At 44.3% G+C, this 11,506-nt stretch overlaps 1 protein-coding gene across 4 annotated transcripts in view; it reads right to left on the bottom strand.

Annotated features, from left to right (window-relative positions):
* Positions 1-8,045, bottom strand: part of Fbxo25 (F-box protein 25) — a 32,822-nt gene extending 24,777 nt beyond the window's left edge. For 3 of the 4 annotated variants that reach the window (XM_087588869.1, XM_087588868.1, XM_087588867.1), the window contains exons 1-2: positions 7,979-8,039; positions 1,254-1,391 (exon numbers count right to left, since the gene is read on the bottom strand). In XM_087588869.1, coding sequence (XP_087444995.1) covers positions 1,254-1,387 — 134 coding nt within the window. In that variant the 5' untranslated portion in view covers positions 1,388-1,391; positions 7,979-8,039. 4 annotated transcript variants of the gene reach the window in all.
* Positions 8,046-11,506: the final 3,461 nt, after the last annotated feature.

An 11,506-nucleotide genomic window follows, 5' to 3' on the forward strand; every position in this document is an offset into this window, starting at 1 on the left:
AAATACATTTTAGAGCAAACACTTCCTATTTTTATAACCTTTGGTCATATGACCAAGATAAATGTCCCTTATCCAGCTTTAAAAAAAAAAAGAAGAAAAAGAAGAGGGGATGGAGAGATGGCTCAGTGGTTAAGAGCACTGACTACTCTTCCAGAGGTCCTGAGTTCAATTCCCAGCAAACACATGGTGGCTCACAACCATCTGTAATGGGATCTGACGCCCTCTTCTGGTGAGTCTGAAGACAGCTACAGTGTACACATACATAAAATAAATAAATCTTAGAAAGAAAGAGAGAAAGAAAGAAAGAAAGAAAGAAAGAAAGAAAGAAAGAAAGAAAGAAAGAAAGAAGGAAGGAAGGAAGAAGGGAGAGAGGGAGGGATAGAGGGAGGGAGAGAGGGAGGGAGAGAGGGAGGGATAGAGGGAGGGAAGGAAGAATTTCAACAGTAAATCCCCCTAGGGCAGGTAGAGAGAACTTTACTATTTCTCCAAGGAAGAAACGCAAACGAACACATGGGCAGCAACATTAATTCTCAAGGAAACAAAAATTAAAACTACCACAATATGTGACCTCCACTAAAATGGCTACTATCCTGTCCAAAAATGCAGCACATAAATCTTGGGGAGGATACAGAAAGGGAGAACTTTTAAGCACTGGTGCAGGAAACGGTACAGTCAGGCCTCAATGCTGAGCAAATTACCATCTAAACCGAAGAATCTGAAGGCACGGTCTAGAGAGGTCCGCTCTCCTGCACTCCTAACAGCACTGGTGACGACTGTGACACGTATGGGCATTCCCCATGTCTACCAAAAACAGCACACATGAGTAAACAGAACTATCCACACAAGGAAGGAGCCCTAAGAAACAAAGGGACATTACCAGTTCATGCCAAGCACAGCTGGGTCTTGAGGACATTGCACTACAACAAAACATAGTCACAAAAGGGCAAACACAGAGGGGAGTGCTTGGAGTAGTTTTAAGGCTTGAGGGAAGGAGCTAGACATGCTTCAGATGCAAGCCTGGGATGGCTCAGCAGGTAGGTCAGCTGCTGTCTGTGCAAGCAGGAAGACTGAGTTCAAACGCTCAGCACCCATATGCAAGCCGGGTAGGGCTGGCTACTCCTTTAATCCACGACTGTCACGGATTAGGCACACCTAGACAAAACAGTGAGCAAAGCCACACATGGCAGAGCTCGGCGGTGAGCGAGTGACAAACACAGAGGCTGAGGCAGTGACTGGGCCTCACTGGGACTCACATGCTGTGGTTGACGGGGTACTGGTTATCCTCACTTCTGATCTCGTGGCTACAGGGGTCACACCTTTTCCACCCATCTTCTGTTTTGATCCAGCTCCATCCAGGGGATCTCCAGTCCTGACCCAGAAACGGCATAGTTCTATAAAAGAAAGAGAATCAGTTTTCATTAAAAGTTATATACAGGGGCTGGAGAGATGGCTCAGTGGTTAAGAGCACACTGACTGCTCTCCCAGAGGTCCTGAGTTCAATTCCCAGCAACCACATGGTGGCCTACAACCACCTGTAATGGGATCCGATGCCCTCTTCTGGTGTGTCTGAAGACAGCTATACTCATATACATAACATAAATACATCTTTTTTTAAAGTTATACACACATAACGAACATGTTTTCTCATTTGGAACTAAACTCTTAACATGTGACTGCATATGATGCAGTGCTGGCTAGCCATGGTAAGCAGGCAGTGTGAGTATATATAGTACTTTGCACTGAAGGGGTTAACGAGGTTAAGCATGGGTGGGTCGTACGCTCCATAGCGAACATGTCCTGAGCCAGCTGAGGAATACCATTCTCAACAGCAGGTCCCTCACTCCTTCCGCCCGCTCAGAAGTATGAGGCAGCCAACTGAACTGAATCCCACCTTACTCAAGAGATCTCATGGGTGAAAGCGCAGAAAGCCGACGGTCAGGAAGTCAGGGAAGGCACGAAGCCAGGAGAAGGAAGGAGCTGGGCTTCACCCGGAGAAGACCAGAGCCGGAAGCCGGAAGGCAAAGGATTGGATCAGATCCTCTCTTTACAGTGAGTAAAGGTAGTGGACTCGGGGCAACGGGAGCCACACGGGAGCAGTAAGGCAAAGTGCTGCCATGTAGGTGCTGGGACGCAGAACTAGGTCTTCTGCAAGGGTGGTGAGTGTTCCTAACCATGGAGCTCCAGGACAGGCACACGGCAGAGCAGCAGACATGGGAGGGGAAAGGGAAGGAACGCCCGGCTAGGTATTGGTCCAAGGGTGACTTGCATACACGCTGAATATGAAGAACTGCCCCAGCTAGTCATGTTTACACATTCAAGATGTTGCCTTCCTGATGAGGCCTACCTGGTCTCTTCATGCAAACAGGCCCCTTCCCACATCTCCACCCTGCTTCAGCAGTGTCCTCGCGGTCACTACCTGAAAGTGTTTACCTTCTCGGCATCTGTTTTCCTCCAAGACAATGCAACATCTTGCTTAGTGCTCTTACCCCCGTCACCAAAGCAGTGCCAGGCAGAGCCCGAGTCCGGTGAACGTTTATTTGTTCACCGGATGGATGGCTGTACAGACTGTATCTCAGAAGCACGGACAAAGATATGGACACAGCATCCTAAGAGTAAGCAGTGTGGGAAAACTGAAGATGGCCGAGGGAGGAGTTCTAAAGAACACGAGCGGGTGATGGGAAGTGGACGGAGACAAGCTGGGGAAGAACCTGGAACAGAGACTGAGGGTGTGGAGGGAAAGACAGGAGGCAACCAACGAGCACACTGTAAGAAAGGACTCAAAGGGGAAATGGTATCAAGAAGCCATACAGCACAGGAGTTCAAGGTGGACAGTTTTTAGTTTAGAGAGAGGGCGCCTGCATGTGCAGAGAATTTGAGCAGAGCAGCCTGGATATGGCACGGTATTTACATCAGAAGGGAGCACCCTTTCCCATTCCCAGGGTGCCCAGAGTGACAGGGCATTTGCCTAATAAGGAGGCTCTGGTTCAATATCCTTAGCACTGAGAAGACAAGCAAATCAAAGCAGGTGTCTCACTGCTCTGAGTACTTGTGAGATCTCAAACTCCACTGACATTAACTGGCAAAGGCCAGGTGACCAATGGGCATTTACACTGTATTATAGGAAACAAACAGAAAGGAAAATATGTAGATTTCAACACTCCCCTTGCATTATCTTCAAGAGGTCCTGGCCTATTATGTGAAATGCATGCTGAAATAATTTTTGTTTTTTTTTTTTATACCAAAAGGAGTGCAAGCCCCTTCTAAACTACTTTATACTCAGAACACATCTTTTCTGATTAAAATCCTGCATTAGGAGGTGCCTAACAAAATGTTCTTTGGATTTTAAACCTGTTATATTACAAACCTATTTCATAGCTACCGCTAATCTCGAAATGCAAAGATCACCACCACATCCCGTCAATCCGGACTTATCGGATTGTCAACAACGGTCAGAATTAGGGCAGAGAACACATTAGAGAACAGGAGGTGTAAGGGAAACTTTAAACAGAAACCTCAGCCTAAGCACACACTACAGAATCATGGCTGTCACAAGCAATTCCCATAACTGCCCGCATATCTCTCAGTATCACAGGGAAATGGTCCAGAAAAAAAAAAAACAAATCAACCCTGAAAATCCTTTAAAATTACTAACGACTAAATGAAGGATTGTTTCGATGATAACCACTGGACACAGACTAGGTAGTGAGATGTCACACCTGCCTACGGGAAGCAGCCTAGCACAGGAACTGAAATAAAATACTCAGTAAAACGAGAAAGAACATTCAGAGTCAATTCGCATGCGTGAATTATAAAGTACATGTTTATGTGTGGTGCGTGCTGGTACACACAGAGAGTATGGATACCACAGGTGATAGAGAGAGAAACTAGAGAGAAAGGCAGCATAGCTAGGAAGGCCCTGAGAACAGAACATGGTGTATATGTATGTATATGAGAAATATATATGTGTGTATATATTATATATATATGTATATATTATATACGTATATATATTATATTATATATGTGTGTATATATAATATGTATGTATATATAAAATAATTGAGATGTGAGAAAGCAGCGGCAGCGACGGGCACCTGGGTGAAAAGATTCAGGCTGGAATGTGTGTGCCAGCTCTGAAACAGTAAGCAGAAGTCTGGTTGAACTGACGTCCTAGAGCTGTGACAAGGACCATGAGAGACTCCAACCTCTTGAGACTTAGTTTTTGAGCAGTGTGCTAATGTTCAGCGTGTACTTAGGAAGATAATGTTCTAGGCTCTGTAGCACAAAATGAAAAGGAAGAACACCAACAAAACCAACCAACCAACCAACCAACCAACCCCTCCTGAACCAACAGTTCCCCATCTTGTCTTAGGTAAACCCATGTCCAAAGCGAACAACTTACCTTAGGCTTCATAACATGCAAACATTGTACTAATGTAGGCAGCCACTCCCTGTTAGGTATATTTACCTTTTAGCTTCAAAAAAAAATTCAATAGTATCTATAGAAAGAACCACTGTGGCGTTTCCAACTACATTTTGATTATCGTCAACTCCACGCGACGACAATTCACTGAACGACTTAGTTAGAAAACAGTTTGGTGTAACCATTTCATCAGCTAAGTGTCTCAACTTTTAAAGAACTGGCAGCTACTAAACCATAAAAATAAAGTCCTATGTCCCCCGGTTTCCCAACCTGGGGGAAAGTATTTGTTCTTTTAACAATTTACTTCATAGACTTGTCATGACACGGTCATGTGATCACAGTATCGGATCACGAGTTTAAAGTATAATCTATAGAGTTCACAAACTAAGGCAAATTCTGAAAGCACCTGTATTAATTAAACAATAACAAAAGGCCACCCGGATCTAAGGCTATAGACTAGTACAGCACTTACTTAAGCTCATAAGGCCTTGGGTTCAAGCCTAAGCACCACTTTAAAAAAAAAAAAAAAACCACCACCATTGGGGCGAGGTATGGGTGACAGACTCCTGCACACCTGCAATCCTGGCGTTCAAGTATCTGAGGCAAGAATTCAAGGCCAACCCGGGCTCCGGAGGAAGACCCTTCCTCCTAAGACAAAAGACAAGTTGTAACTTAAAAGGTTCCTATCTCTTTTATTTTTTAATGGAACCTGGAGCGTCTGATCAGGAAATAGTGTTACTAAAGATTTTAAATGATGACAACCCACATTTTATGGGAACTTCTCTCCTTGGTTAAAAGACATGAACTGCCAGAATTTTCATTAATATATTTAAATTAAAACTACCTTTTTTTGAGGATTTGCAAAGGCTCAGACAGTCTTGTTCTTTTCTGTTGATGTGATACAATCCTAACTAAAACCTTTGTTGAGGAAACGGTTTGTTTCATTTTACAGGTGACAGTCCACCCTCTGTGGAAGCTGGGCAGAAACTGTAGAAGGATACTTCTGACTGGCTCGCCAAGGCAGCTTTTTCATGTAGCTCAGCCCCACCTGTACAGGGCTGTACAACCCAAAGTGTACACTGGGCCATCATATGACCATTGCCAATCAAGAAAACAGCTAACAAATACACCTGTGGGTCTTGACCCCTTTTGGGGGACACGTATCAGATATCATGATTCATATCATGATTCGTAACATCAGCAAAATTACAGTTATGAACTAGCAACAAAAAATAATTTTACCGTTGCGGATTCACCACAACACGAATAACTGTATGAAAGGGTCACAGCACTAGAAAGGCTAAGAACCAGAGGCCAATGTCATGAAGTTAAGGTTCCCTCGTGTGTCAGGTTGGCAACCAAGACTACCCATCAAATAAAATCCAGAAACCATTTCTGAAAATGTATATGTGCGAGTAATGTCTGAGTCTACTCAGCTGTGACACAGCTTGTGTGATCCACACTTTTTAAAAATATATATTTATTTATACTTTACGAGTATGAGTGTTTCTCTTGCATGTATGTAAGTGCGCCGCACCCATGTGGTGCCCAGTAAATGACAGACAAAGGTGTCAAGTCCTCCTGGAACTGGGAGTTATATACTGTTGGAAGCCACCGTGTGGGTGCTGGGAGTTTAACTTATTCCTCTGAAAGAGCAGCAAGCGCTCTTAACCACTGAGCCACCTCTCTGGCCCTTATCTGCACTAGAATTTAAGCACAAGAATTGCTGGCTAATGCCCAAAAGCACTTGGGGTTGAAAACCTTTAAGTCTTTTCTGGGTTTCTATTTCCCATGGCAGGACACAAACGTGAGGTACTTCAGGAGAACAGGATGAATTCTTCAAATTCATGTCCTAGGAGAAACTAACACTAAAGATCCTAAACAAAACTTCCTCCTCCTCCTCCTCCTCTCCCTCCTCCTCCTTCTCCTCCTCTTCGTCCTCCTACTCTTCATCCTCTCTCTTCTCTCTTTTCTCTTCTTCAACAAGCACATGTTCTCCTAACAAACACAGTTACAGCAAACACTAGAACTCAGAATGGGCTAGGTGTTAACGCTGAACGACTCACTGAATTACACCGAGTTTAGTCCTCACACTGACCTGGAAAGTAGGAAATAGCTGCATTTTACCAATTTAACTCTCTACTTGAAGGCTCGGTGGTCAAGCTCGAGCTTAGCATATCCAAGGCACTGTGTTTGCTCACCCAGCAGCATCATAACAAAACACTCTCTGTTTTATACATGAGAGTACAGAGGCAAGGAATCCCATAGGACGGGATTCAAAATTACAGAGTCGAGTTCCACAAGCCATGCTCTCGGGCACTATATTTATAGTAATCATAACAGCCTATTAAAACAGATTCCAGGAAATTATGGGATTCGGTGGTTTTGGTTTTTTTTTTTTTTTTTGGCTTTATATGTATGCTGCTCTCTGTGTAAATTACTTGACAAAATAATTGGACTGTACATCAGCTACCTTTACCTTCTAAACAAACGTATGCTTTGAGTGTATAGCAAGAGCATCAGAATGAAACAAATTATAACAAAAATAGCAAGGCAGGTTCAATTTTGGAGAAAAAAAAAAAGCTTCACTCTTATCTTTTCATTCTAAATTTTGAGACCGATAATCACCATTGTTCTAGAGTAAGAAAGAATGTCTGGTCTGGGGCTGGAGAGATAGATCGGCGGTTGGTTAAGAGCTCACTGTAACTGCTCTAGCAGAGGACCCCGAGTTCGGTTCCCAGCAGCCAAACCAGGCAGTTCACACTGTAACTCCAGTCCATCAGTATCCGAAGCCTCTGGTCTCCTTGGGCACTCCTGCACGTGCCCACACACAGGCGCACACATAATTAACAATAATAAAACCCTTTGAAAAACGAATTGTCTTCAACCTAACAAACATTTGATTCTTGCCACCGCTCTAGTTTTCTTGTAAGGCCTTCAAGTAAATTAAATTCAAACAACTTGGATCAAATGTGAACAGTTTGTAAATGTGGATAGATTTGATTGTGACAGATCATGAAAAACACCACTGCAAATTTCAGGCTGAATGTCAGGAATGGGGTTTACTCCAAGGAGCCCAGAGAGAGCATCACAAGAGGCTTCGTAGTAAGGCAACATGCCCAGGAGCCGAAGGAAAACGAAATGTGAAGGAAATGGGGGACTCGGCGCTGCAGGTAGGGAGAAAAGGGCCCTTCACAGGGACAGTTCTCCAGATGCCCGAGTTCTGGGGAGTTTGAATAGGCCCAGGGATGGAGATGGAACTCCAACTGGAACAGACAGAAACCAGCTGTGAGGACAAAGATGCAAATCTCCCGTGCCTATCGGTGAGCGCACACGCAGGCCTGAAGGATGGTGCACACACAGGTGTGCTCCGGAGGCCGCACGGACCCGCAGGGGACACAGACAGGCCGGCGGCGGTGGGGGCGGACGCCTGCACCCAGGGAGGTGGACGAGCCCACAGCCCTCTCGGAGCCCCGAGGCATCACGGCGGCCATCGGAGGGCGGGCCCGGTGCGTCCTGCCCGACTGTCCCTCCCGGTCCCGAGTCCCTTCTCACCTACGGGTCCCTTCCAGACGAGACAGCCACCAACTGCACCCAGCTGCAGCGTCCAATTATTGCCGGAAGCCGTCCGCCTCCCGCCGAGGGGCACCGCTGGACGCCCCGCCTCGGTGCCCGGCTGATTGGCCCGCGCGGAGCCACGTGATTTGTGTTGCTACCCGAACTCGGAGACCTCTGTGCGCGCGTGCTCAGTGAGCACAAGCCCCACCCACCCCATCCTAGGCGCTCGAGGGCTGGTTCTGGTGCTTTTTGACCCGCCTTGTTGGCATTGCCCAGGTCCTCTGGCAGAACCCGAGTGGTTAGCCTCAATCTCTGGACGTCCTCTCCGGACCTACAGACAGCCCTAGTGCCGGGCTGGGGCTAGCAAGGATACCCGCTGGTCTACACTCACGACCCTCACCTCACTGTCCCATTTGCCTGCCTGCCTAGCTAGGCAGCTGTGAAAGCAAGCTTGGGCCGGGTTTGTGCTGCCCCAGTCTCCTACACGCCAGGGTCTTCTTGCACATAGCCCTGGGACTCAAAGACTGTCTGGCTGACCTGCCGCCTAGATTGTCTTTCAGTTCCTAGAAAGCTGGAAAAGCAGTGTCAACAGGTGAAATGTTTTCCAAATGAGTAGTATGAGGTCTGTGGGAAGAAGAGGGGAAATTGGACCACTGCAGGTTGTGGAGCTGCTAGCTAGAGCCTCTCAACCAGGAACCGCTGCCATGAGTGTTGCTGGGAAAGGTCCCCGCTGTGTTATTCCTGATAGCAAAGCATAACTAGGAATGGTCTTACCTGAGTAAACAAAAATATTTTAATGCGCCTAGTGTGCAGTGAGCAAACATACATACTCAGTTTTAGTCTTTTACATTTTTAGATGACCTAAGTATTCATATTTGGAAAAGTATTATGTAAGTCATTTCTGGCATGCTTATTCTAATAGTGTTCTTGTGTTATACATTTTAAAAATAATACACCAATTATGAAGGGTGGAAGTCCGCAATATTCCATCCACACACCTAATTTAGGCGTGTGGCTCTCTATTCTAAACCGTGCCCAGGGGCTCTGTGCTTTCGTTTATTGAACTTACTCGTAGAGGTGTATTTGCAAGCAAAGGATAACCACGATTCTATGTGAAGTTTTTGTCGCTGTTACCGAGCCAAGATAATACCAGAACAGAGGCAATAAAATATACCTGCTCAGCTTCCAATGGGGTTTGTCCTGATAAACCCATGCAAGGTGAAAACACTAAATCAAAAGTGCACCTAACACACCCAGCATAGGTTATACCCAGCCTGCCACAAACACTCTCAGAACATATATAAACCTATGGTCAGGCAAAGGTATCTGACAAGGTCTGTTTAAAACTGAGTTTAGAGCCCGTGCAATGTCTCAGCTGGTAACAGTGCTTTGGAAGCCTGGTGACCTGAGCTCAATCCCTGGGAAGGAAAGCACTGGCTCCCATGGTTGTCCTTTATGCACCTTGCCTGATAAAGGGGAAATTTAAAAGCTAGTTTAAAGTATGTTAAATATACTAGGTATTTCCTCTGAATTGAAATCTTCCCTCCTGGAGACAGGAATAGGGCACCTAACACTCGGAGGCAAAGGAAACGTGAAGAGATGGGGAAGCCTCTGGAAGAAGATTCACAAAATCCCTACCCAAGATTAAATAAACAGAAGCAATCTGCAGGGAGCTCCAGAAGTAAATTGTCAGCCATGCTGATGTGAGCTTTTCCGTGATGTAGCCTTTGAGTCACCTATGATCCTGTGAGTCACCCTAGTAAATAAACCTATTGGTTCACTAAGCAAAATGTGGGTGAAATCATTTCTTTGGTCTAATGCCAATGTCATAATTAAGGTGAATAGGTATTTGGTTACATATTTCCAGGGAAAATCTTGCATCAGATGTATTTGTTGAATGATATGCTAAAACTGAAGGACATTTAGAGTTAAGAAAGTGCTATTACACTATAGAAGAGTTAAAACATCTTAGCTTGATTCCTTCTAAATAGAGAACATCTGTATTAATTTAACCTAATTTAGTAGCATCCACATAATTCCTTTAAAAGGAATTTTACCAATTGTATTAAGAAGAGTCAAGTGGGGCTGGAGAGATGGCTCAGCGGTTAAGAGCACCCGACTGCTCTTCCAGAGGTCATGAGTTCAATTCCCAGCAACCACATGGTGGCTCACAACCATCTGTAAAGAGATCTGATGCCCCCTTCTGGTGTATCTGAAGACAGCTACAGTGTACTTATATATATAATAAATAAAATAAATCTTTAAAAAAAAAAAAAAAAGAAGAAGAGTCAAGTGTTTACAGAAAGTCATGAAGAGGAGCCCATGAAGTAACACTGGGAATTCACAGATTAATATGAGAAACCACAAAACAGTAGTAGCGCACAGTACCACGGAGTAACGACTGAGACTCGTACTAGCAGGAACAGCAGCACCTTCATTAGAGCCCTGAGAATCCTGTGCAATGGCGATGCTTCTGGTTTCAAATCACTGACTTTATTAAGTATGTGGAAAACCAAAACAACAAGTAGAAAGTAGCAGACAGATAGAAGCGACAGGTATATAGCAAAATACCATCACATCTGGTGCCCCTAACACCCAGCAGCAATGACTGGAGTGTTGTAATTCAGGAACAAGCAAAAGCAGCATCAAGTTCGTCCTGCATCCTGCAGAAGGGGACGAAGGAAACAAACAGTCATACTAGAGTTCCAAATTGGAAACCTCCCCCATGGATTAGTGTCCCACTTCCTGTTCCCACCACAGGCATCATTAGTCAGAAATGGTTTACCATTTAACTTCCCAAGGATGCAGTGTTTTTTTTTTTTAGAGAATACTTTATTAGTTTTTGTAATCAAACCCACGTATATAAGACCTTACATATTTAATACAGTGTGTTACCCCTGTACAAATGGAAAAAACTTAAGTTCAACATTTCTAGACCAATATGGCTGTTAATTTCTGTACAGTGCCAACTCAACACAGTAAACGGGGATACTTTTTTCGAAAGTTGACAGCACAGGTAAAGTTTCAAAAAATTCAAATTATATATCTGTATATATATATATTTATATTTATATAAAAAGACCAATAATAGCAGTGTGTTATGCATCAACAGCAGCAACAGCTTTTCCAGGTTCTGCAGTCATCTGAACAAAACTGTAGAGACATCCAGCACACTCCATTAAAAAAAAAAAAAAGTAAAAGAACAAAACCCGAGAAAACAGCACAGTTCTGTTACTCTTGTGGTACCTGGCACCATTTTTTTTTAAATTAGCTTCTCAATCATCATCTGGAAAGAAAACATTCTGAGCAACATCATTAAAAACAGCTCTGATAAAGCACGGTCACTACTACGTATCATAAAGCAGGTACAAGCTATTTTAAGGATGCAGTGTTTTAACACCCTGAGTTGCTTCTGGGTTTCCCTCTCATTACAGAGACTGTTTTTCCTCTCCTATCCTCAACCAGGTTGGTTTTGAACAACACTGATATAGACTTGCTTGAGGCTAAGACATGGTTCCCAGATTC

Source organism: Rattus norvegicus, chromosome 16 (assembly GCF_021556685.1).
Source record: "Rattus norvegicus strain SHRSP/BbbUtx chromosome 16, alternate assembly SHRSP_T2T, whole genome shotgun sequence".
In the NCBI taxonomy this organism is placed as follows: Eukaryota; Metazoa; Chordata; class Mammalia; order Rodentia; family Muridae; genus Rattus; species Rattus norvegicus.